The 27,684-nt window shown below is 40.7% G+C and overlaps 1 protein-coding gene across 4 annotated transcripts in view; it reads right to left on the bottom strand.

The window, feature by feature from the left end:
* Positions 1-27,684, bottom strand: part of VPS54 (VPS54 subunit of GARP complex) — a 137,552-nt gene that overhangs the window by 96,454 nt on the left and 13,414 nt on the right. For all 4 annotated transcript variants that reach the window (XR_016311983.1, XM_089672003.1, XM_089672005.1 and 1 more), the window contains exons 2-3: positions 5,420-5,573; positions 293-534 (exon numbers count right to left, since the gene is read on the bottom strand). Coding sequence is in view for 3 of the 4 variants with exons in the window: in XM_089672003.1 (XP_089528129.1) it covers positions 293-534; positions 5,420-5,564 (387 nt within the window). In the remaining variant the exon portion in view is untranslated. The remainder of the gene's footprint in view (positions 1-292; positions 535-5,419; positions 5,574-27,684) is intronic.

Genomic DNA, 27,684 nt, shown 5'->3' on the forward strand with positions numbered 1-27,684 from the left:
TAAATGTTCACTTTAAAACGCAACTTGTAGTGATAAAAATATGTAGTCTGCCATTGCTAACTTTCATGTAAAAATACCAGAAGCCTGCTGTCTCTGGTTGTAAAGCCGAAGTCCATGTTTTCTGTCACTTTAAATAGTTTGTTTGGGCCAACTGACAGGAAACATGGACTTCGGCTTTTAAACCCAAAGACTATGCCACTTTGCAACTCCATAAATGATCCCTTTACCCCATATAGAATGTTCATAAACCATGTACAATTACTGACATCACAGAAGAAATTATTTATCTTACTAGGCTAGTCTGCTGAACATAAGATGAAAAGTTTTCTTTAGTAATGGGTGGGAGGTATGGAGCAGGGAAGACTTCTGTTTCCACAAAGTCTTGGCCCCATGTCTTGGTGAAGAAGTCAGACTCCCGTTTTGCAAGTCGAGGGTCATTTAATGCTGCTGGCAGGTTCACTTTGGAATGATAAATAGTCCATTTGTGCTGATCTGCAACCACAGATGGCTCATCACACAAACTATTAGAGTCACCTGCACAAAAGAGAAAACATAATGAGAAGTCTAAAAAGCAGCTGCTACCTAGACTAATGAACTGAGAAGCCCAGAAAAGCAACCACAATGACATATAAGGCTTCATTCAACGGGTGTACTGCAAAGGGACATCTTTACCCACACGGGAAATACAGCTATTCTGTGCAGGCAGGCTGTTCAAATCAATGACAGATGGAAGGGTTGCACAGATCTACATGGATCTCCAAGATCATATCTGCCTATATCTGTGTAGGACTAAAGCATGGATCAAAATGCAGACAAGGCAACCCAAAAACATGGTTGCTGAAATCTGGTTTTGTTAACCACTTCAAGTCCGGACACTTCTACCCTTCCTGTCCAGGCCAATTTTCAGCTTTCATTGCTATCACACTTTGAATGACAATTGTGCGGTTATGCAACACTGTACCCATATGAATTTTTTAGCAATTTTTGAGACGGATACATTTATTTTGGTGGTATTTATTTACCACTGGGATTTTTATTTTTTTTGCTATATAAATGAAAAAGTCCAAAAATTTAGAAAAAAAGTGTTCTTATAAAATTTTGCAACTAAATTATCTTTCGTCATAAATCTTAGCCAAAATTTATTTGGTTATCTTTTTAGTAAAAAAAAATAAATAAATAACCCAAATTAGTTTATAAACAAAAAATTATAATTTTTCAAAAAAATTTTTTGAAATTTTTTTTTATATATATATATTTTTTTTAATATACTGCTGCTTCTCCGTGGTCTTTCAGTTGATTATGTGCAAAATCCATCTCATTATTTTATTTCAGGTACTTCTATAAACGCCATCAAAAAAGCCAGCGCTTTACACATATATATTGTACATTCATATCAGTCCCAATTAACCTACAAGCATGTCTTTGGAGTGTGGAAGAAAACCGGAGTACCCGGAGGAAACCCACACAGGCACAGGGAGAACATGCAAACTCCAGGCAGGTGGTGCCGTGGCTGGGATTAGAACCCAACGACCCTAGTAGTGCCAGGTGGAAGTGCTAACCATTTAGCCACTGTGCTGCCAGTTCATGCTCCAGTAAATGAGAATGGTGATGGAACCATGAAGACACAGTGGGGAAGATTTACTAAAACTGGACACTCTGAATCTGGTGCAGCTGTGCGTGGTAGCCAATCATCTTCTAAGTTCAGCTTGTACAATTAGGCTTTGGCAAAAAAAAAAAAACCTAGTAGTTAATTGGTTTCTCTGAAGAGCTGCACTAAATTTTGCACCCTCCAGTTTTAGCAAATCAAGCCCAGTGGTCTGCAGGGCTGCACCCTCAGGATGTAAATTAGAACCATTCAGCTTACACTTTCACAATGAATTGTGCATTTGTACTTGTCCCTGCAGCCTCTGAAGAAATATTTATGTCATGGGTTATCCTTATGAAGACAAGTCCTGTTCTAAGCAGTATGGTCTGCAGCCTCCAGAGCTGTCTGCATCCTTCTTCACCATGAACAAACCGCTCCCAAAAATGGCCTGTCGTTTCAAACAGAGCTTTTTTGTATATACGCACGAGGGGCGTTCAAGTCTAACCTAGAGTTTTCATTTTACAGGTATAAGAAGGGACACTAGTGAAGTGGTACTACACGCAGTGGTAGGTGGCAAGCGTGTCCTATTACTGACAGGTGACACACATGTAGCGGGCCAGTCCACAGACTGTCAATCAAGATGGCAGCCAACAGTGTTAGTGCGTGCATGGAACAGCGTGTGGTGAGGACGTTTCTTGTGAACGAAGACGCAAAACCCGCGAGTATCAACAGAAGACTTCAAGCACAGTGCGGTGATGAGGCGCTCAGCTGCGTAAACAATTCAAAGATGGCAGTACATATGTCAGTGATGATCTCGGCTGTGGTGGTTCCAGCCCACAGCAGTTATTCTTGTGAACATTCAGCACGTAGAACGCCTGATCCTGGATAATCAACGCACAACCTGCGACACAAGAGACCAATCTTTCTGTGGCCAGCATTTGAGCACTGATGACAAAGTGAAGTAGGCTGTCCTAGGATGGTTCAGGTGTACGGACAAATCTTTCTATCCCAGAGTTTTCCAGGCATTAAACACAGGGATAAGTGTAGAATGTAGTAGGGGAGTATGTCGAAAAATAAATGCAATTTCCACACTTTTTTTTTTTTTATTATATAAGCTCAAAAAGTTCTGGTCCAATTTGAACGCCCCTTGTAATTAACACAACCCAATCCAATCTTTAACAAACTCGTGCAGACTCCACCTCCGCAACATCGCCAAAATACGCACGTTCCTAACCCCAGAAACCACTAAACAGCTCATCCAATCCCTCATCATATCACGACTCGACTACTGCAACTCCCTCCTCACTGGCCTGCCTCGGCGCTGGCTATCCCCGCTTCAGTTGATCCTGAATACGGCTGCCAGACTCATTCACCTTTCCAACCGCTCCATCTCCACCACCCCCTCTGCCAATCCCTCCACTGGCTTCCGATTGCGCAACGGATCAAATTCAAAATCCTAACACTGACGTACAAAGCTGTCCACCATACTGCCCCGAACTACATCACCGACCTAATATCCAAGTACCGCCCAGCACGCACACTCCGCTCCTCACAAGACCTCCTTCTCTCTAGTTCCCTGGTCTCCTCCTCCCATGCCCGCCTCCAGGACTTCTCCAGGGTGTCACATCCTCTGGAACTCCCTGCCCCAACCCATCAGATTATCACCTACTCTCCTCTCCTTTAGGCGCACCCTGAAAACCCATCTCTTCAGGGAAGCCTACCCCACCCCCTGCTAACCTGCCGACCTCCTCCACTCTTCCTACCACTCCACCCCCACAGCTATCTCCTCCTGTGCCACCATCCCCTCCCTCCTAGATTGTAAGCTCGAAAGAGCAGGGCCTTCGATCCCCTCATGTTTTGCATTTTATTGGTATTGTTCTGTCACATGTTCTGTCCCCCTTTGTAATGTACAGCGCTGAGCGAACCATTGGCGCTTTATAAATACTGTATAATAATAATTCTAATTTAGATCACCAGCAATGACCATACATTTTCATCCACAGACCGGATTTTCATTATCTGAACTATATTCAACTTTTTGTTTACTTATTCCTTATCCAAAGCTTAATTCTTCATTTTGTATTCAGGATTTTCTGAAATTCTCATCTTTTTGCTCCAGTAATTATCTCATTATTTCTCCCAAACATCTGCACAGAGTTTATTTTCAAATTATTGGCAACACGTTGCGCAAAACATGGTATCCCTTGTAATGCCTTCTTAGGTTAACTGCACTGGAATTTCCCATCCTTGTGATACCTGTCCATATTGATATGAATCGATGGGGAAGCAAGGGAACAACATTTGTAATTATAACACTGGGACTGGTTCTTTAATTACTGAAGACACCGAACCTCTTCTAGGCACTTATTCTGAGCAATTCCTGCAAGTGCATTGCAATGGTCTACTTCAGCAACTACCAAACACAGGAAAGAGGGTCAGCAATAAAGTTTTGAAGCATTCTTGTAATGTACATTGTTCACCTGGAGGGAGTTTTTCCCTCAATAAAAAAAAATGCACGTTCACTTTGTAAGATTCTCAATATCTGGGTTTCCCATCCAAGACCATCCTCCACTAATTCCAAAAGGACATGCACTGTTCATGCTTTCTACTTGAGTCCTTTTAAAAGCATTTGAAGTTTTGGTTGAGTTGTGCTATAAAACAAAAACTGCTAACTGCACACTCTCAGCAGTGCTGAATCAGCATGTTCCAGCTCATCGCAGCACTGTGCTGCATAAAAGGGGAACTTTGCAGCTCAGTGCAAAACGAGATTATGAAAACAAAAATAGGCAAAGTCAGATGATTAGAGTTTCCCATTCAGAGTTAAAAAAAAAAAAAAATCTGTTCATCCATCAACTAGACACCTCACATGTGAAAAATCACATACTGTACACCAAAGCAGAATTTAAACTAATGCGTTCACCCTGACCTGCTTATTCAACCATCCAGGGTTATGTTTAAGGAATTCAGCAAAAATCAACTACTGTGTCCAAGTTGACCATATAATATTATACAATGCAGAATACTAGCTTTTCTGTCAGGAAACAAAGACGTTGTATGCAGTTGTAGTGCATGAATATTATACATAGATGGATGAATGCAGGGGTACCAATATTTTTGGCCATGACTGTACAATATCTGTTGACCATGCCAGGATTTTAGAGAGCCCCTGAACTTGTAGTGAGCAGACAACTCTGTCTCAGGTGTACTTAAATCTTAAGCAGCATTATCAGCCCTACAGGACACCCCTCATGTCCATAATGAAAATGGAAGGTGTTCTGTAGTCCAGGACATGAGGACTCAGGCAAGGCTCACAACGCTGCTGGAGATTTCAGTGCAGCAGAAGTAGGATTGTCACCTCACTGCTGTAAGTTAGGTGCTCACTGGATTTCTTGCAAGATCAACACATTTTGCTTTGAGCATTTTAAAAAAAGACACAAAGCATTGGGAAATGTGTATGTATCACAAAGACGTACTGATTTTTTTTCTTTTAATCTGTCAAGAACCACACTTTAAATAATGCTTAGTATCACATTAACAAATATAAGTCACTATCTAAAACACTACCACCCAGCAGTGCTATAACTAAAATATCACTTTTTGGTGGATACGTCCCAGATGGTTTTTTGTGATTAATATTTGGTTAGAGCGCTACCTTTTTTCGATCTGTCATTTTTTACCTTGTTTGAGGGTAAGGTTTTAGCTGCTTTTTTATTTAGATTTATTATATTTTAGGTTACTTAGTTTTTTTAGTGGCTCTATCCATACCCTTTACTACATTCCAGACCATGCATCAAAAAATGCAATAGGAAAAAACGTCTAGTTCTCAGCACTCACCGGTTGGTTCTTTGGGGCACACATCGGGAAGAGATCGCACCAGTCCTTTTTGCTGTGAAGGGTTTGGGCCCTTTCTGTACATGGTTTTGCTGCTATTTGAATGAGGCATTAGTGAAGAGCTGTTGCTAGATGCCATTGCATACATCTAGAGGAGCTGTGCAAACAACAAAAACAAACACTTTATCACCAGTACCAGTTTACATTTTAAATCATTGCATAAAAATAGGAAAGTTTACATTTAGTTCTCCATAATGATTTTACCAAACTGCACATTCTCAATAAAAACTGAAGAGCAAATACGTAATCTTGCTATGAATGCATGTCAAACCAGGTTTTATTTTAATCTACTGCACATACTGTAAAATGTGGAACGTGGTAAGAATGCTTTTTGTACTACAGCTTGGTTGACTGCTCCTAACGAGCGATTAAGTCATCACAAGGCTGCATGTAAGCCTATACCAGACCCTGAATAATTTATATGGGATTCTTTTTCCAGTCATTATGGTCAAACAGCCTGTATGGAATCATAGGCTTAAATTATTTTTAATACTTGATGCCCTAGGACATTTCTTATCAAATGTGTACCTCATACAGCTCCGAGTCCTCATATATGTCACTATTGTCTCCAAACCACAAATAAAAAAAAATGCCAACATTGGTGATTTTTACACTCTCTCTGCTATTCCCACTGCCTAGAAAAAAGGAGGGACTAAATGGATAGTTGGCGGATCTAAGAAGTCTTGCATGTCTGTCATTACTGAGCCACGATTAGTGAACACCGAGGACAGGAGCATTAGAACCTGAGTGTGATGATTGTGCACACTAGAGGCATGGAGGCTGTACATGACAGTCATCTTGTTAGGTCTCTTCCATGTTCCCTCCTGTCCTCCCTCCTCCCTTTTGAATGGAATGCCCGAGTCTAAGTTGAACGGAGGTCAAAAGGGCCTCTTATCCTAAATAAAACACAGCTAGAGGAGCTTCAGGGCTGTAAACCACTAATTAGTCTGGTTCAGGGGGTCTGCTTGAAAACCACTTTCCTCTGTCCGATCGTAAAACAATAACTCAGTCAGTCATGACCTGTTAGGCCATTAGGGCTAGAGTGTGCCATAAAACGTACAATCCACATGAGTCATTTTTCATACAATTCATAAGCTTCAGCAGGAACTGGGCACATTAATATGAAGTATATATTCAGATAGATAATTTTAATATGAGTCACACAAGTCCTTACATCACTATAGTAATACCTACAAGAGAGAAGAAAGCAATCTCTTTTATCCTGAGTGACAAGCATATGCTATGTTTGGTATCTTTGCGTTTGGAATATAATTCTAAATAGTAATCTGCCAGTTGCTAGGATGCTACCTGTACCTATTGAAGGTTATTGACCTTAGTATGAAATTGGAAGGGATTTGGTCATAACCTTGGTTACCGCCTAACACCCATCCCCAAACTGGATGATTGGTCATTTGTTCTCGGGAGACACCCCTTTGATATGATAGAAAAAGACTGACAGGCTGGAGAAAGACAGCTCTCGTTTAACATCAAGAGTGTTAAACGAGACCTAAGAGTCTTGAGAGCTGAGGCAACCCTTTGTTTTGGACTTTGCACAAACCAAGGACTTTTGCAATTATTCTGCCTTCTGAACTCCTTTCTTTTATTTATCTGTTTTATTGTTCTCTTTATATCTTTCTTACATCTTTTTCTGTAAATATTTTAATTGCACCGTTTTGACCTTTTTAATAATAAATCCTATTTTTTGAAAAGTGTTGAACTGTCTCTAAAGCTTTTAATGCAAACTAAAGAACCCCTGTCTCTTGAAGAGTGCTACTGTATGTAATAATCCTCTGAATATATCTGTCTGTGGTGACAGTGTGCGTTACAGACGCTTATACTAATATCATAGTGTTACTGCTAAGATTTGTGAGTTTCCTCCTTCTCTGTAAAAAGGTGGTGGTGGCAGTGTGACGGGGTAATTGCGTAATTAACCTGACCCAGTAACAATCGCTATCAGGCTGCTGGCACATAGATTGTAGTCCCGCAAGCTGGAAAATCTTTGTGCAGGGTGCAGCTGAGAGTGGCATTGTTATGCAAGTGACAGCTTGGTGCGAGATCGGCTGGTCCTTCGGTCACGAGTTGGTGAGAAGGGCTAGGTTCGGGCGCCACGTTCCATCACACTGAGGCTATCAAGTAAATGCATTTTTAATTTCCTTGGTTACATTTATAGTTTTATTTCTGGTTACATTTTGCAGTGAGAATGTCAAAACCTCAGCTGTTAACAACTCAAAACGAATACCAAAGGTTTGCTGTACCTCCAAATAAGGCTTCATTCACAGATAAGCATTTTGCGTTCGATGCTTTCTCCAGTGCTGTTTGCAGTTTGTTTTGCATTTAGAAAAATGCATTTTTGCTCTGTTATTTTTGCTGGGAAGAATAAAAATGCAAAACGCAGCAAAAATGCACTACTATGCATTTCAGCAGATTCTCCATTGAACACCATTGTAGTAAAAACACTGGTTTTTGCTTTTAAAAAAGTCCCTGACCCTTTTCCAAAAACGCAGCAGCTCAAAAAAGCATAGATGTGAACATGTTCCATAGGAAAATGTTAAATGGACGTTTCTGCAAAAAGCACGAAAAAAAAACGCATTGTTGTGAACAGAGCCTAAAGAGCATCTGCTGGGACAGATACAAGGGAAAGCCCAGCACTATCTTTCGTTGGCTTGTTAAGCTACAAACAGATACTTGAGAACTATGTAGCTTGCTTTACGGATGCTTACCTGCTCTATATAATTGGGCAGTTATGTTTATACACATTTGTATGCTTCCAAACTCCCTTGCACAATAAATGTTTGCAGGCCTATTTTAATGTACTGGGACTACATGAATGCTTACTTCATGAGGAATATATTTAAGGAAACGCCTTTTAACTAGTTGCCGACCGCAGATAGCCGAATGACGGCTGCACTGCGGCCGGCCAGTTCTGGGTGGACATCATATGACGTCCTCCCAGAACGCACTCTCCTGCACGCCCCAGGGGGCGCGCACCCGGCGATCTCCGTGATCGCTGTGTCCTACGGACACAGCTGATCACGTGATGTGGTAAAAGGCCAATCACAGCGGCCTTTTACCACGTGATCAGCGGTGTCCAATGACACGCTGATCACAGTGAAATGCAAGTGCCGGTTCTCGGCTGCACTTTCCTCACGCTGTCAGATCGTGAGGAAAGTACTGCCGAGAACCGGCAGTTGTCAGAGCGAGGATCGGCACCGATCATCAGGGCACTGATGATCAGTGCCCTGATGATCGGTGCCCAGCAGTGCCGCCCACAAGTTCCGCCCACCTGTGCCCAGCAGTGCGCCCACTAGCTCCGCCCACCTGTGCCCAGCAGATCACCCACCTGTGCCCAGCAGTGCACCCACCTGTGCCACTCTGCAGTGTCACACACCTGTGCCACTCTGCAGTGTCACACACCTGTCCCCAGCAGTGCAACCCACCTGTTTATCACCAGTGCCCGCCCACCAGTGCCCGCCCACCAGTGCCCGCCCACCAGTGCCCAGCTGTTGTACCAGTCAGTGCCGCCAGTCAGTGCCCAGCAGTGATGCCAGTCAGTGCCGTCTATCAGTACCCATCATCAGTGTCACCTATCAGTGCCGCCTATCAGTGCTGCATATTAGTGCCGCCTATCCGTGACACCTCATTAGTGCTGCCTATCAGTGCCGCCTATCCGTGCCACCTCATTAGTGCTGCCTATCAGTGCCCTTTAGTGCTGCCTATCAGTGCCCATCAGTGCTGCCTCATCAATGCACATCAGTGAAGGAGAAAAGTTACCTGTTTGAAAAATTTTATAACAGAAACAAAGAAAATTTTTTTTTTCAAATTTTTTGCACTTTTTTTATTTATAGCGCAAAAAGTAAAGCGCCCAGTGGCGATTAAATACCACCAAAAGAAAGCTCTATTTGTGAGAAAAAAATTATCAAAATTTTATATGGGTACAATGTTGCATGACCGCGCAATTGTCAAAGTGCGGCAGCGCTGAAAGCTGAAAATTGGCCTGGTAAAAAAGGGGGTATAAGTGCCTGGTGAGCAAGTGGTTAATGCATTCTACAGTAAACCCTGGTTCACACTGATGCAACTTGTCATGCGATCCGACAGTGTCAAATCGTATGACAAAGTTGCACCCTACAATTGGCAATGGAACCGGTCTAATCTGTGCAACTTCGTCGCACCAATTTGAAAAGCAGTTCTTGTACTATTTTTGCCGATTTCTGGTGCGACTTGCATTGACATCTATGCGTGAAGTCACACTGACATGCGACTTTGAAATCGTGCAACTTCACCTAAAGTCACACAATTTCAAAGTCGTATTCAGTGTGAACCAGGACTAACTGAACAATTGCATAAACCTTAACATACCCCAGCCAGTGAAATTTCACAACCATACACTTTTCTTCCTTTTTGTATCCTGTAGTTCAGTACATTTCTCACTTTAATTAGACTGCAAGTTTTACCACAGCCCTCAGTATCAGTGGCTTCATTTCTCTCTTGATATGTGACCTATGCCTTTTTGTTCACATATTATGAAGCTGTAGAATATGAAGGATTTTGATACATGCAGTAGAATATTCAGCTGTCAATGCAATCTTATAGAAGGGAGAGTTGGCCTTCATACACTAAGGCTGGCCATACACTATACAATTTTCTGTGCAATTTATGCCCAATTTCCTTTAGATTTACCTTCAACCCTGTAGTGCAAGAGCCTGCCTAACTGGATACAATTGAAAGTGTTGTTAGGTTTGACCTCCTATTATATGGTTTTTGGTAAATCTAAACCAAAAATCTTTAAAAAATTGTGTAGTGTATGGCCAGCCTAAAGGACTGTATTGAAGAGTCCCACCTACTGGCCAAAACATTCAAATGACTTGTAAGCTTCAAGATCCTCACCCATTGGTAACAATACATTGCTATAATGGTGATGTGGGTACAGAGCAGGTCTGAATGTCCGTTTTAAGAATACCATGACCACCTTTAAAGTGGAAGTAAACTCAATTTTTTCAATTGTTCCTACAGGTAAACCTATAATAAAGTCTTACCTGTAGATACAGTGAATATTTGTGAAACGTGTACCGCTTAGGAGATATTCACTGTTGCTGAATCCGATGCATAAGCTCTGAAGGGACGACATACCTCACCTGGGCAATGCAGAGGGAAGAATATTATCCAACTACTGCCAGCAAGTTTATTTCTACTCTTTCATCCATCATTTTAGGGAAAGAGGGGGGGGGGTACTACCTTCAACAAGCTGACCCTGCCACTAAGGTGCAAGGTCTACTTTAAGTTACATAAAACAAATAAATATGTTGCACTGCTGAGATTACTCCAGTAAAATCTAAATCCTCAACTGCAGAATTACCACTACAGATGATGTGCAAGTGTAGAGATAGTGAACTCTTTAGCACATTCAACAAAATTTGGTTGATTACTATATAAACCAAAATTTAAAAACGTGCAATAAATGAAGCATATGCATAAAGGATCAATATGCCAAGTTAATAAAACAAGTGACGCAAGTTGAAATTTAAGTAGTGCTTTCATCACTCATCAAGTTCTGTGCAAATGTTCAGCATAGTCGGATAGTGAAACCACAATACCAGTGCTGTAACTCTTACTTCAAGGCTCACACTGGTGAACTACCTTTGTGGAACAGATGTGCCCTTACCTTGAACCATGGACATATATGCGATATGTCACAAAAGTGCATTCACCAAATTCAGGGGTTGAGTATGGAACCTAGGGTATCTTCAAAAGCAAGGTTTTTCCCCTTCTTTTCCCTCTTTCTCTGGGGAAACACATTGCTTTGAAGTAGTGGTGCACCGAAATGAAAATTCTTGGACCGAAACCAAAAATCCAGGATGCAGTTGGCCGGTAACCGAAAACGGACAGTTTTTATTTTTTTTTATATGTAATTCAACTTATTAATATCATGCATTTAAATGAATTTATTTTCAGCACCTTTTTGGCCAATAGGCTGCTTTCAAACTGAGCATTTTTTGCAGTGCTTTTGCGTAAAAGAAAAAAAAAAAAAGCTAAAGAAAAATGCACCCCTTTAAATTTAATGTATGTCTTCATACAAAATCCAGCTTGCCGCATTTTTGGTGCATATTTGGCGAGTTACCAAAAAAAAAAAAAAAAAAAAAAACAACCATGCACCAAAAACACACCTCCCCATTGAGGCCTGGTTCACACCAATGTGTTTTTTAGGGCTTTTTGCAGAAACGCACTCCATTTAACATGGTTTACTATGGGACATGTTCACATCTCTGCTTTTTTTTTTTGAGCTGCTGCATTTTGGAAAGGGCCAGGGGGAAAAAAAAACATTTAAAAAATTCAAAACGCATCAAAAATGAGCCAAGAACGTGTGTGCAAAAACTGAAAACGCACTGCAAAATGGACAAACTGCATTTCTGTAAATCAGGAGTGAAATGCATTGAAGACCCATCAAAAACGCATGAGTCACATGACCTATGAGAAACACATCCTAAATGTGGTAAAATTATGGGGAAAAAAAACAAAAAAAAAAAAACACGTTTTTGGCAGCCATTATTGCAATCTTTTTTCTTATCAGCAAGATGCAGATAACACTATTTTCGGTCTATACATTTCGGCCACCAATATTGGTGTATCCCTACTCTGAAGATACTTAAAAACGTGTGTATTAAACAGCCAGGTGTCAGGAACCGGAAATGATGCGAGAGCGTTACAGATATTTTTTGTTATTATTGTTTGTAAGTGCATTTTTTTTATCCCCTCTCTTGTGTGAGTTTTCACTGCAGACCAGGAATCACTATTACACAGACATTGTTCACCAGTGTGCGGCTTGGAGTAGGATTTACAGCACTCGGGGGGGGGGGGGGACCTTAAAACAGGAAGTGTACAAAGGTACAGTCATCTTTTAAAGTGGTTGGAAAACTCAGACATGATATATGAACAAAGTATATCCCGCAATAGTGTGCACTGTGTCTCAATCCAGAGCATTAAGTGTCATCTCGGTCTGCTGCCTCCTTCCTCTGCTATCTGCATGAGTGACTTTTGACAAGTCCCTTCCCTCCAAACAGGGCTCAGAGCTGTCCTCACTGATGGAACTTCAGCTTCCCACCCCCTGCTTATCAGAGCTGGGAGACCCTGTGTGAATTCTGCACTTCTGAATGGATGTAAAGGAGAGGGCTGCAGGTAGGCAGGTGCAGCTTATGTAGGAGGATTGGTTCCATCTCTGTATCACCTGAGGTCAGTCACTTCACTGGGTACATGTGAGGTGTTTACCGACACTTTAAAACAAATGCTTTTCTGATACTTACCAAGTGTATGGGACCATAACAAACCAAGAACAAGCACAATGGAATATTTTGACAAGGCTAAAATTTAAGGGCTGAACAAACAGCAGCAGTTGTGTGGCCAATGTACATAAAAGAAGGTATCTTGTAAGCTAGCCTTTCAGTCAGTCACCAATTGGCTGGTTATTGTTAAATTAAAAAAAGAACAACACACACACACACACACACAACCCTCTGTAATTGTAACCTACTTATACAGGTTAAAGCCCAAAGTTTAGCTAAAATGAAAAAAAAACATCAAAATCAGCACAAAGAATATAACTTACAGTGGGTATGATGTGTCCCTTGTGCCGATTCTTCCTTTCTCTGCCCTAAACCCTGCCCCCTCCAGCTACAGTTATCTTTCAGTACTGCGGGGGTTAATACAACTAAGGGGCTGTCAGGAGCTCTCATCAAGAGAGTCCGACTATGCCAGTCATTTCCTGCCAGAAGCACTATTCATAGAAGCCGTAATATAGCTTCTATGAATGACGCAGGATCTGGAATGGAGGAGGTGGGGCTATCAATCATCTGTATATCCTCCATTCATAGAAACTGTACTACAACTCCTATGAATGGTGGATCTGGCAAGAAAGGGCAAGCATGGGGGGGGGGGGGGACTGTAAAGTGGAGTAAGATTTCTCCTAAAAGACAACTAAGCATGAGGGACACCTCATACTAACTTATTTTATGTCCCTTGTGCTGATATTAAGGTTTATGATTTTAGCTAAACTTAGGCTTTAATAAAAAAATTGTAAATGTAGTACTCTGTTGCTGCTCTCTACTACCATGGTACCTTTAGTTCAGGCTCAATAGGGCTTCATGGCTATTACAGCTGTTTGTGTGCTTTGTAACAAACCACCCTTCCAAATCCTGCCAACTAGTTTAATAACAATTCATGACGTCAGAGGTAGCGAGGCAGAACCTATAATCAGCATTCTCATAATGACTGTTCATAGTGTCTAAAGACACGTGTACATCAGATACTTTCCTGATGAATAAACAGTTTCCTATCTATAAAATATCTCAGCGGATATTATGCTGACTGGTAGACACTCAGAAGTGTGAGCAGCAAGGAGGAATAATACAGATAAAGTATTTGTAAAATAGTTTGCAGCTAACAGGACTGGTTTAGCTAGATAAGTACTTTCAAAACTATTAAAATCACAGGACAACTCAGTGTAACTTGTTACAATTTTACATTTTCCCCAATAAAGAAATACTACTAAACAGAAACTAATTAACCCAGAGCAGTCAAGATAAGAGATCTTGGAACTTCTGACATGTTAAAGATGTATGCTGCAGGGCTGTCATCCTGATCCTTGTTAAAGTATAAGTTCACTTTTTGAACATGTTACACCCAAATTTAGGGGGTAACATGTTCAGCATCCTCCCCCTCTCTCCCCAACTAAACCTCCCTGTGACAGCAGGCCAGGGATCTTCTCCCCACACCCACTGTCACAAATAAAAAGAGTGTGGGTTGTGTTCTGTGACTTGAATGAACTACAACTACTATCATTCATTGTGGCTGACAGCTTGTAGTTCTCAATGAACTGCGAGGATGCTGATGAGCGCTGTGGTAGTTCACTGATCTCACTGTCATTCAGAAACTGCCTGGCGGTATGTATGGGGAGACAGCTACACATAAAGAATGCAGAAGCCCGACACTGTACTCACGATCTGCTGATCGTAGGAGCAATGCTTTACAGGTTACATAGTCTGGCTGAAAAAAGACAAAAGTCCATCAAAAGTTAAATCTCAAAAAAACAAAAAAAAAAAAAACAAACTTATAATCCTATACCCACCATTGATCCAGAGGAAGGCAAAAAAAACCCAGCAAAGCACGATCCAATTTGCTCCTGCAGGGGAAAACATTCCTTCCTGATCCCCCGAGAGGCAATCGGATATTCGCTGGATCAACTTTACCTATAAATGTTAGTATCCAGTTATATTCTGTGTATCTAAGAAACAATCCAGACCTTTTTTAAAGCAATCCACTGAGCTGGCCAGAACCAACTCTTCAGGGAGTCTATTCCACATTTTCACATGCTTGAGCTAAAGGCAGATAGATTTCAGGAAGTAAATGCTACATGAATCATCTTTCCTTACTCTAAAATAAAATAATAATAGCACATGTTTATACCTGCAAAAAACATGCATTTATTATTTTTTAAGCTGCTTCCCTATAGCAAGAAATGCAAATACAAAATAAAAAGCGCAATAACTCTTAGCAACCAATCAAAATTCACTTTCGTGAAGTTCACCTACTTACTACAAATGAGTGAGCACTTTGTTCAATGTACTTTTTTTTTTTTTTATATAGAGAATAAAGGTTATCTGGTCAGAGATTTCATAATGTTCATACGTCTTTGAAGAACTCTTGCAAAACAAGAAATATATGGCTGGCTTCCATATGACTGAGAACACAAAACAAGCATGTAGCAGGTGAAAGCCCTCGAAAAGTAAATTTTTTATACTTCTGGTGGTCAATGACTCCCAGTACTAAAGCGATCCAGTACCAAAGCGTATGAATCCGTGTGTCATACAGGCAAGGAGCATTTTCCAGGGGAGACGTCAAGAATGGCAGTCTACAGGTTTCTCCCATGTCCTAGATTGTAAGCTCCAAGGAGCAGGGCCCTCCTATCCTCTTGTATTGAACTGTATCATTGCTGTATTGTCTCCCGTTATATTGTAAAGCGCTGAGCAAACTGTTGGCGCTATATAAATCCTGTATAATAATAATAATGTAAGGTTTCCTTCATTTGCATGCAATGTGTTATGCTTCTATTCACTATACCTAGAAATGTTCTGTGGCTAAGCATACACATGGATTCTCCACTTCACTGCTGAAATGGTTTCAAGACTGAATAGTAGTCAGGTAAGACACACATAAGACAAGTGCAGAAGGACACGTGTAACGCGGTTACAGGCTGAGCAAACAAGTGACATAACTTCCAGCCAACGTGTCACTGCATACAGAGCACACAGATCATGCAGTCAGGATCCCAAGAACCTCGCTGACACTTGTTTAAAAACACTTTAGAGAATGACAGCCCTGGAGTCCACAAAATCATAAAGCAGGTACCAATGGCTGCCCCTCCACGTCTGCCCAGATAAAGAATCATCTTGTGTTAAAGAAGGGGATGTGTACTGAACTCGTCATTTTGGAAAAGGAAGGATGGCTGTGCAGACGGTAATCCCTAAACAAGGATCTCTATGCCATTTCCTGCAACAGAAACTCCAAAATCTATTCAGCTGCCTGGTAACTTCTTACTGAACATTCTTTGCAGGCATGTGTACGGCATTTAAAGTGGAACTAATTTGCATCTGAGCACTGAAAACGCTATTTAATTAATTTTACTATTCAAAGCAAACTCACCCTTCCATCCATCCATGTCTCCATGCTTTATTTTGCTTTGATAAACTCTCCCTAGCATTTCTGGATATGGCCATCTTGAGTAAGGGAAGATGATTCATGTAACGTTTACTTCCTGAAATCCATCTGCCCTTAGCTCAAGCATGCAGACAGGAGGGGTGTGCTTAGCTGAGAAAACCCATTCCTCCCCTCCTGAAGACTCCTGGGATGTATGACATACAGTTAGGTCCATATATATTTGGACACAGGCACAAAATTTTAATTTTTTTTCAGGTATTTACCAAAACATATTCAAGCTATAATTATATAATGGATTTGGGATGAAAGTGTACACACTAAGGTTTAATTTGAGGGTATGTGCATCCAATTGGAGGAAGGGTTTAGGAATTACAGATCTTACAAGTAGCCATTCCCCCTTTTTCAAGGGACCAAAAGTAAAACAAAAACAAAAACAAAAAAATAAAATTGTGGATGTGTCCAAATATATATGGACCTAACTGTAATTTGCCTAGGCATGAAATACAGGAAGTAAATAAACAAATGAAAAAATAAAACACTTCAAACAATATATACAGTGGGCATAGAAAAGAGTCAGCCCCCTTAAAAATAATCACTTTTTTTGATTTGCAGCCTGAAATGAAGACAAGCAGTTTTTGTTTTATCCAGCTATACTTCCTCAGTGCAACCTATAACATCCAAGTGAAAGATAGAACACCAACATGTCAGACAAAAAAAAAAAAATATTCAAAAACAGAAAATCACTCAAAAGGATCACCCCTCCTAAAAATGACTTGTAAACTCAGGTGTAGCTAATCACTTTCTCAAAGGCACACAAAGCCATTTGACTTTCAATTGTGATCAGCTGTGGTCATTTTGGTTAGTTCAGCATGAAAAGAGCTTTCCTGGAGCATTTCAGTCCCTAATAGTGCAACTGAAGCAAACAATCAACTAAGGGTGGCAAGGCACCGTGAAAAGATCTTCAGGATAAGGTTGTGGACAGGTACAAGTCAGGAGATGAGGGATACAAAAAAATATTTCAAAGGCTTTATCAATGCCTAGAAGCACAGTAAAGTCGGTTATAAAAAAAGTGGAAGGTATTTGGTACAACACAGACCCTTCCTGGATCAGGGCATCATTCCAAACTGGATGAAAGAGACAGGAGGAAACTGGTCAGAGAGGCTACCAAGAGTCCTACAGCAACTCTGAAGCAGTTGCAGGAATTTGTGATCCTGATGTCACATGCACACACAATGACTACTCTGTCAAATTCTCCACAAATGTGGCTTGCAGAGGAAGGTTGCAAGAAAAAAAAAACCAGGAAGTCTATCTAGGCTGGGTTCACACAAGTGCGCTGTGGTAAGGGTGCAGCATAATTTATATGTGGTTTTAGGTGCGCTCCCATTAACTTCTATTAGACGGTGTGTTTTCATGAAGGTGCATCAAAGTCCTCTATGCTGCTTCTTTGATGTGCTTTCATCTGATAGATGTCAACCTGAAACTGTTTGTAAAACGCGGATACAATTGTGCTGCACCCAAACCACTACACAACGGAGTGAACTTGGCCTTAGTCCTCCCTAGTGGTTATACTGCACATACAGAACAAGTCCTTGTTGTGGAGAGGAGGAGTGCGAGTAGTTTAGCATGAGAAATGTGCAGGGCTGACACCACTTATCCCACAGAAATACTGTATGTTGTCAGTCCATGGCAGGATTTAGGATCGAAGTGCATTCATTGGAGATCAATGGGTATTTTTTTGTATTTGCATTTGTTCACGTGTTTACCCCTTTATAAACCCTGGAAGTATTAAAGAGCTGTACTGCATGTGTGCTTTTTTTTTTATTTTGCCCTGGATTACACTTTAAGGCTACATTCACATATACAGCATGTGGGTGTGAGGGAGTGTAAACTGCACACATTCTGGCACCCGCACAAAAAACACATGGGGGTGCCATTAACTGTGCATCCCAGCGCACTGAAATACAGAGTTTAGTTTCCCGCACATGGAAATGTAAAGCACAATGCGATTTCTGTGCGGTTGTGTTTTAAAAAGGGTGCGGGGACCTTTTTCCTGCAGAAAATGCAGGCACAGCACCAGTATTATGAAGAGCCGCATACATGTGAACCAGGGCTAAGGGAGTTTATTTGATGATCATTTGGCTTTTGAACCTCTTAGAAAATGTCCAATCTAGAACAAATAAGTATGGCTGCCCATAGATAGGAGTGACACTTCATACCAGCCAACAACAATTCAACTAGTTTGTAAGTCATCTGGTTCATTAAATGTGACAAATACTGAAACTGATTTTCCAACATGATATATATTACATATACACATACACACAGTATCTCACAGAAGTGAGTTCACCCCTCACATTTTTGTAAATATATTTTATTCTATCTTTGCATGTGACAACACTGAAGAAATGACACTTTGCTACAATGTAAAGTAGTGAGTGTACAGATTGTATAACAGTGTAAATTTGCTGTCCCCTCAAAATAACTCAACACACAGCCATTAATGTCTAAACCGCTGGCAACAAAAGTGAGTACACCCCTAAGTGAAAATGTCCACATTGGGCCCAATTAGCCATTTTCCCTGCCCGATGTCATGTGACTCGTTAGTGTTACAAGATCTCAGGTGTGAATGGGGAGCAGGTGTGTTAAATTTGGTGTTATCGCTGTCACTCTCTCATACTGGTCACTGTGGTCTGATGAGACCAAGATAAACTTATTTGGGTCAGATGGTGTCAAGTGTGTGTGGCGGCAACCAGATGAGGAGTACAAAGACAAGTGTGTCTTGCCTGCAGTCAAGCATGGTGGTGGGAGTGTCATGGTCTGGGGCTGCATGAGTGCTGCTGGCAATGGGGAGCTGCAGTTCATTGAGGGAACCATGAATGCCAACGTGTACTGTGACATACTGAAGCAGAGCATGATCCCCTCCCTTCAGAGACTGGGCCGCAGGGCAGTATTCCAACATGATAACGACCCCAAACACACCTCCAAGACGACCACTGCCTTGCTAAAGAAGCTGAGGGTAAAGGTGATGGACTGGCCAAGTTATCTCCAGACCAAAACCCTATTGAGCATCTGTGGGGAATCCTCAAATGGAAGGTGGAGGAGCGCAAGGTCTCTAACATCCACCAACTCTGTGATGTCATCATGGAGGAGTGGAAGAGGACTCCAGTGGCAACCTGTGAAGCTCTGGTGAACTCCATGCCCAAGAGGGTTAAGGCAGTGCTGGAAAATAATGGTGGCCACACAAAATATTAACACTTTGGGCCCAATCTGAACATTTTCACTAGGGGTGTACTCACTTTTGTTGCCAGCGGTTTAGACATTATTGGCTGTGTGTTGAGTTATTTTGAGGGGACAGCAAATATACACTGTTATACAAGCTGTACACTCACTACTATACATTGTAGCAAAGTGTCATTTCTTCAGTGTTGTCACATGCAAAGATATAATAAAATATTTACAAAAAATGTACTTCTGTGAGATACTGTATAAATGATCTCACAGCATGGTGGACAGGGAACATCTTATATAGGAAAATCCAAAACATCACTTTAATATTTTTAGAACAAAAAATTTCCAGGAATATGTTTTTTTTTTTTTTTTAAATAGTGATCAAATGTATTTTTTAGCTTTATTTTGGATCATCTACATCTCCTTCTATAGCCAAAGTAACTAGGAAGAATCAGTTTCAAAAACAGGCTGCCTTGATTCTGCTGAACATGCACATATGTCTGGTGTGCATAGATTTTATAAATCACCACTGCCTTAATTCCAAAATGATGTGATTCTTCATAGATTTGACCAGACATTCAAGAGAATAAAAAAAGTGTTAAGGCTACGTTCACACTAGCGTTGTGTGCAGGCGACAGAGAGGCGTTTGGGAAGCGGTAAAAACGCTTCCCAAACGCCTCTGCCAACTCTGCACATTACACCACATGGTGCTGTTCTAATGGGAGCGTTTGCGTCGCATCAAAACGGACGCCTCTGTTCGAGTCAGGAGGCATTGAAGCCTCCTATTCTAGTCGGCGTTTGCAGTGCGGTTGCGGAGCGGTAACACCATTCAAACTGCATTATAGGCGTTTGTGGGGCGTTTTTAACGCTCGGAAAAAACCTAGCAACCGCCGCTAAACCGCGCAACGCTCCGCAAACGCCGGACCAACGCTTGCCAAACACTATAGGGGCATTTGGCAAGCGTTGGTAAAACAGCCAAGCGTGAACAAGCCCTAACATAGCCACTCTCTTGATATGATCATCCCTAATGGCCAGCCCTAGATAAAATTACATGAGAACACAGCTGGATGGAAAGAGCACAGCATCTGATAACCCTGTAGGCAAGCCATGATAAGTATAAGTCCTCATGCACACTGGACAATTTTACAGCTGCTGTTTTTGACTTTTGGCGGTTTTCTCTACAGCCAGTAAACTCCCCAGCATGTTATCCTATGTGTACATGGACACATAGGGGTTTATTTACTAAAGCTGGAGAGTCCAAAATCAGACTCCCTTCTGCACAGAAACCAATCAGCTTCCAGGTTTCATTGCCAAAGCTTCATTGAACAAGCTGAGGTTAGAAGCTGATTGGTTTCTATGCAGAAGGGAGTCTGATTTTGGACTCTCCAGCTTTAGTAAATAAACCCCATAGGCTTTAATCAGCGTTTTTTGGCAGGAGTGTGTTTTAGCTGGGAAAAAAACCCAGAACTAGTGGGTTTCTACAGGAGTTTGTAGCTGTAAAAACGCTCTAATGCTTGTAAATACGGTAAAATGCCAGAAACCAGCGTTTGAGCATTTTTTAAAATTTAGGCAGAAACAATTGAGTACTGTCCGTGATACTTTTTTTATTTGCACTAACATACAATTTTGAGGACAAGCTTTCGGGGAATGTCCCCTTCTTCGGTCTAAGCAGTACTCAAAGTACTTGAGTACTGCTTAGACCTTGAAGAAGGGGACATTCCCCGAAAGCTTGTCCTCAAAATTGTATGTTACTGCAAATAAAAAAAGTATCACGGACAGTACTCAATTGTTTCTGTCGCAAATGCACTAATACGGCTACAATCACCTCAAGCAAAATGGAAGATACTTTTTATTTAGGCAAAATTATATTAAAAAAAAAAAACACTAAACATGGAAACACACAGCTAGGCGCAAATGCAAAAAAAAAAAGAATAAAAATAAAACTTATACAGCTAACTCTACCGGCATTTTTAAAATGCCCAGTGTGCATGTGGACTAAAAGGCAAAACACTGAGATAACATAGCTAGAAACAGTGTATACATTTGAAATGATAGGAGAAGAAAGGTTGAAAATACATTTACAGAATGACCACTACAGTCCCCCCAGAAAAAAATAACTCATTCTAAATAATCATTTTACTGGTAATGATGAGAGGATTTTAAAGGATAAGTGTACAAAGTTTCCTCTTCCTTTTTTGCCCCTTTGTCCTGACCCAAGTGAACCCACTAAACTCCCCACTACAAGAGCATACTGAAATTGGCCATACAGCAGTAGAATTTTGCTAAAAAATATATACAGTCTTGGCCAAAAATATTGACACCCCTACATGTGTGTCAGATAATGCACCACTTCGCCCAGAAAATGGTAGCAATTACAAATGTTTAGGTATTCTCATGTTTATTTTTGTTTGTATTGGTATGACACAAAAAAGTGAAGAAACAAAAATCCAAATCTGACACATTCCACGCAAAACCCCAAAAATGGACAGGACAAAATTACTGACACCCTCAATTTAGTATTTGGAGCATACCCCTTGGAAAAAATAAATCAATCGCTTCCTGTAACCATCAATAAGTTTCTTACACCCCTCTACTGGAATTTTGGACCACTCTTCTTTTGCCAACTGCTCCAGGTCTCCCAGATTGGAAGGGTTCCTTTTCCCAACTACTGTTTTGAGATCTCGCCACAGGTGCTCTATGTGATAGAAATTGGGACTCATTGCTGGCCAGTTCAGTACTCTCCAGAGCTTTGTCTGAAGTAATTTCTAGGTGCTTTTTGATGTGTGCTTTTGGGTCATTGTCCTGGTGTAAGACCCATGCACACAGTCAAGACATCCAGTGTCTGAAGCAGCAAAGCAACCCCAAAACATCAGTGAACATCCACCATGTTTGACTGTAGGACTGTATTCTTTTCTTTAAAGGCCTCATTTCTTTTTCTGAAAACAGCAGAATGATGGGCTTCAACAAAAAGTTGTAATTTTGTTAAGTCTGCCACAGCACATTCCCCCAAAAGGATTTTGGCTCTCAGGTAAGCTTTGGCAAACTCCAATCTGGCTTTTTTATGTTTCTGTGTCAGCAGTGGGGTCCCTCCTGGGTCTCCTACCAGTGTCCCTTTTTTCAGATGGCGACATATAGTGCGAGCTGACACAGTTGCACCCTATGCCTGTAGGTAAGTTTGAATTTGTATGGAAGTTGATTGAGCTTCTTTAGCCTCCATTCAAACTATTTTTTGATCAAGTTTTTTCTTTCATTCATGTCCAAGGAGATTAGCTATAGTGCCATGGGCTGTAAACTTCTTGACGATGTAACACACAGTGGACACAGGAGCATTAAGATCTGTTAATTGCAACAGGTGAGTTTAATTACAAATTACAGGAGCAGCGCAAACTTGGAATGCAATTATTTCTTATAATTTTGAGAAGGTGCCAATAATTTTGTCCAATCCACTTTTGGTGTTCTGTGTGGAATGTGTCACATTTGGATTTTTGTTTCTCCACTTTTTTGTGTCATACCAACACAAAACAAAAGAAGTAAACATGAGAAAGGCTAACCTAAACATTTGTAATTGCAACAATTTTCTGGGTGAAGTGGTGCATTAGCTAACAGAAATACAGAACTGGAAAAAAAGGCGCTGTGGAAAATGCTCTCAGACAAGCACCTTAGTGGAGGTGCATCTTTATTGGGTGAGATAAAGTAGCAAGTATAATAAAATTAACCAGCCTGAAGTGGACAGTGTGATTCCAATGGACGGCCCGTCCGCTCTGAGGGGAGCTGAGATCAAAGAATGCTCCTGTCGGCTTCAAATCAGTTCTGCACTACCAAATGGATTAAATTAATCATCCAACAAAGGGAACGCAAACTAAAACTGGCAGAAACCAAAATTAAGGAAAAAGAAAATAAAATTCAAGAGTTCAGCTCCTCATGTCTTTACCAAAAATGGAGAAAAACATTAGATACCAATATTCTTAAAAATGAGGATGACATAGTATCCAAAAAACTAGGAAAATTAGATAGAGATATCGAAGACTACAAGTTAGGTCACATCTTTACATAGAACAGAAAACAAAGTAAGATCAATATTCCCTCTGTTACAAAGTTTCCCCCCCACAGAGATTCCCAAAAAATTTAACAAACATAAACGACCTCATAATTACTTAAAACCCCTTCCCCCTTCCTCCTCCATCCAATATACACCCAGCACGACCTTTCCAACACCATCATCATCCATTGAATCTACATCTATTAATCTATTAATTCAACATTCCGATGCCATTGGTGTTTCCCTGCCTAACCCTCCCCCTCCCAACAATGTCACAACCTCCAGTAATAATCTTTCCAATCCTATCTCATCCATTAGCACAGATTTACCATTAAACAATTCTATTTCAATTCCTACTCCAAACCGTTATGGTCCTTTATCTCAGGACCTAAATTCCTTCATCACAGGAAATTCTATACCCCCTTCCCGACTACCATCAGAAAGTGATCCCAGCTCCCTTTCACAAGTTTTTTTAGAGACCCTCCCAATGGGGACAGTAAAAGAAAAAAGAAAACTAGAAGAGGCAGACGTGGTGGAAAGAGATTCCAGGCTAAAAAAGAAAGAGAAACTAGACTCACCGAGCACAATAGTACAGTAAAGATTTTCAATCTCTCCTCACACATACTATCTAATGATGAGCTATCTTTACTCCGGAAAGGACTCAGTTTCTCCCCTGCATCTGGCCCTAACAAATTTTACCTATTTCAAGACCTAAATCGTTTTGTTCGGTCTTTAACTATCAAAAGACATTTTTCTAATATCTCCCCATCTGACACTGATCCCCAAACTATTAGTATTGATTCTCATACTATCAATACAGACACTTCTCTTCAAGAAGATGATAGAATATTAGTCCAGATGCTAGAGGATCTATGGATGGAAAGCCATCCTTCTAACACGCAAACACCTAAGATTTCCTTAGACCCAGATATCATTCACACCAGTTTTAAATCCAAATCCAGTTTCTTTCCAGTACAGTCCAAGGGACCATACATTGAGACCTTCTACCAGGCAGCTTATAAAGATCTTCTCAGCTTGTGCAATAAGCCACCTATCAGTTATAACATGAGCAATTCCGAAGCACAAGCCCTAAAAGACTTAGAGAACAATAAAAACATTGTCATCAAGCAAGCTGATAAAGGAGGAAGTCTTGTTGTACAACACACCAGTGATTACATCAATGAGTCCATTCGTCTCCTTTCTGATATCGATACATATCAGTTACTAAAGGTAGATCCCTTACCAGAATATCAAATAGCCCTCAAATTACTCATTGACAAAGCCTATAATGATAGCGTAATTAATAAGAGAGAAAAGTCTTTTCTCCTTCCCCCTATTTGTAGTACCCCATATTTTTATCATTTGCCAAAAATACACAAATCTACTACACATCCCCCTGGCCGCCCTATTATTGCAAGCACCAATAGTTTTACTAATGGCCTTTCTAAATACATCGACCATTTTCTCCAACCATTAGTTGTACAATTGCCGTCATACATCAGAGACTCCAGTCATGTGATAGAAATCCTCAGCCATTATCAGTGGAAACATGGGTATCATTGGGCATCACTTGATGTAACTTCCTTATACACATCAATCCCCCACCACATAGGCCTACAGGCTCTTCAATATTTCTTATCTTCTGAAAGTTCTATCAACTCCACCCAAGCCAAATTTATTATTGAATGTACAGACTTTTGCCTTACCCATAATTATTTTACATTCCTTGACCAATTTTACTTGCAAACTAAAGGGACTGCGATGGGAGCGAATTTCGCCCCTTGTTACGCTAATCTCACAATGGGCTTTTGGGAGAAACAATATATACAAATAAACAACCCCTTTGCCAAATATATCATTTTTTTTGGGCGCTATATTGACGACATTTTATTAATCTGGGATGGTGATTTGAATGAATTTTTATCTTTTGTCGCATATTGCAATTCAAACTACCTTGGACTTTCTTTTACTCATGTTTTTAACTCTCAAGATATAATCTTTTTAGACTTGGTTTTGTCAGTCACAGATAATGAAATTTGTAGTACAAATTACACCAAACCCACTAGTGGGAACCCATATCTACACTATTCTAGCTGTCACCATCCAGCCTGGAAAAATAATATTCCCAGTGGCCAATTCCAAAGACTAAGGAAGAACTGTTCAAAATTATGCGATTACCAAGAACAAGGTTCTCTCCTTTCAAAAAAGTTTTCTGAGAAAGGCTATCCCCCTTCCCTTATAAAAAACGCATATACCAAACATAGCGTATTGATAGACCGAACATACACTCAGGCCCGTGATCAGTCTAACTCAGTTAGGTTCATCACTGGTTTCAACACATCACATCGTGATATTACAAACATCATTCGCAAACACTGGCACATTTTACAATTAGATCCTAGATTAGCACCTAATCTCCCACGCGCCCCACAAGTAACTTTCAAGAGAGCCCGTTCTTTGAAAAACATTCTAGCCCCAAGCAAAATGTCACTGTCCACCTACATAGACAACGGCCCCCTTCCTACATTTGATGACAGAATTGGTATCTACAGATGCAACAAAAGAGGTTGTCTCACCTGTCAGTCCATCACCCATGGCAGATCACAGTTTTTGGACTCCCAGGGCAACAGCTACCACATTCGTCAGTTTATAACGTGTGCAACTGACCACGTCATATACGTTCTCACATGCCCGTGTAAGCTCCTATATGTAGGCCGAACCACACGCCCTCTACGCAAACGCATAGGGGAGCACAGAAGACTTATAAGAGATGGATGTGATAAGCATAGTGTCCCTAGGCACTTTTTGCAATCCCATCAAAATAATTTCAGTCTTCTTGAGGTCTTAGCAATCGAACATATTCCAAAGGGTACATTTACTGACAATGAAAGACTAGCCCGTTTGTGTAAGAGAGAGACGTTCTGGATCTACAAATTAGGTTCTATGACCCCCAATGGTCTCAATGAGGATCTTGAAATCCATAGCATTATTTAACAAGTTTGACTTCTAGTCCCCGGAACTAGGATCCTCCAGTGTGTTTTTCATTACAAACAGTATTGTCTTCTTTTAATCCTTGTTTTTTAATCTGCACTGTCACCATGTATATATTCTGTGCACTCAATTACGAATACATGTTATTACGCATCTATTATATTATATTTATTTAATTATGAACATATGAGCTACCTAATTTGATACCAGGATTGATTTTATTATATTCCTTTTAGTCATACCTTTTATACAGTCATTTTCATATACCTTTGATACAGTCATTTTCATATGCCTAGCATTCACTTCTCCCTACTCCCTTCTTTGCCCATATACCCATAATTACCTCACTGTAAACGCAATTTTTGACATAGCTTCCATGAACCAGCGATGTCATTTTTAACTTGTGTGTTTTTTTTTTTGTTTTTTTTTTGTTTTTTGTTATTGTATTACCTTTATTTTACTAAAGATGAAAGTATATCATGCTTTCCAATGCTATTGTTTTTATACATATCATTTTTTATAACTTGCAATCTGTACCTTTAAATTTGTATTCAGCATTGCTTCAGGACGAGCCGTCCGCTCTGATTGACACCCCATCCCCTGCTAATTACACTCAGCCAGCCTTCCCTTTAATGGTCTTCTATATAATGGCCGCCGGCCATGGTTACCAGAGACTTGACAAAGCGCAACTGCGCGAAACATGTCGTCTTGGTAACCCCACATATGCTCCCAGCTGAAGCCAACGCCGGACACTGCCTTCGTTTGCCATGGTGACACCACCCAGGACGCTGGTACGCTGACACCACGTGATTTGAAGCCGACAGGAGCATTCTTTGATCTCAGCTCCCCTCAGAGCGGACGGGCCGTCCATTGGAATCACACTGTCCACTTCAGGCTGGTTAATTTTATTATACTTGCTACTTTATCTCACCCAATAAAGATGCACCTCCACTAAGGTGCTTGTCTGAGAGCATTTTCCACAGCGCCTTTTTTTCCAGTTCTCTTCATCATGCATATGATTAACAAGGCAGCAGTGGTGAGCTCATGATTAACTGTTCACATGTTTCCACCTGGAGTGGCCTCTCTGCGCTCATTTGTATGATGAGTACCGGAGTACCGGATAAATACAGGAGTACCAATATTTTTGGCCATGACTGTACTTTTAGAATGTTCATTCAATTTTCAAATAGTGGGGTCAAATCAATGTTCATTTTCTCAATCGCAGTGACACTCCTCAAACATAATT

The sequence above is a fragment of the Staurois parvus genome, unplaced genomic scaffold, assembly GCF_062004578.1.
Source record: "Staurois parvus isolate SC_StPar_1 unplaced genomic scaffold, SC_StPar_1.0 ptg000117l, whole genome shotgun sequence".
NCBI lineage: Eukaryota > Metazoa > Chordata > Amphibia > Anura > Ranidae > Staurois > Staurois parvus.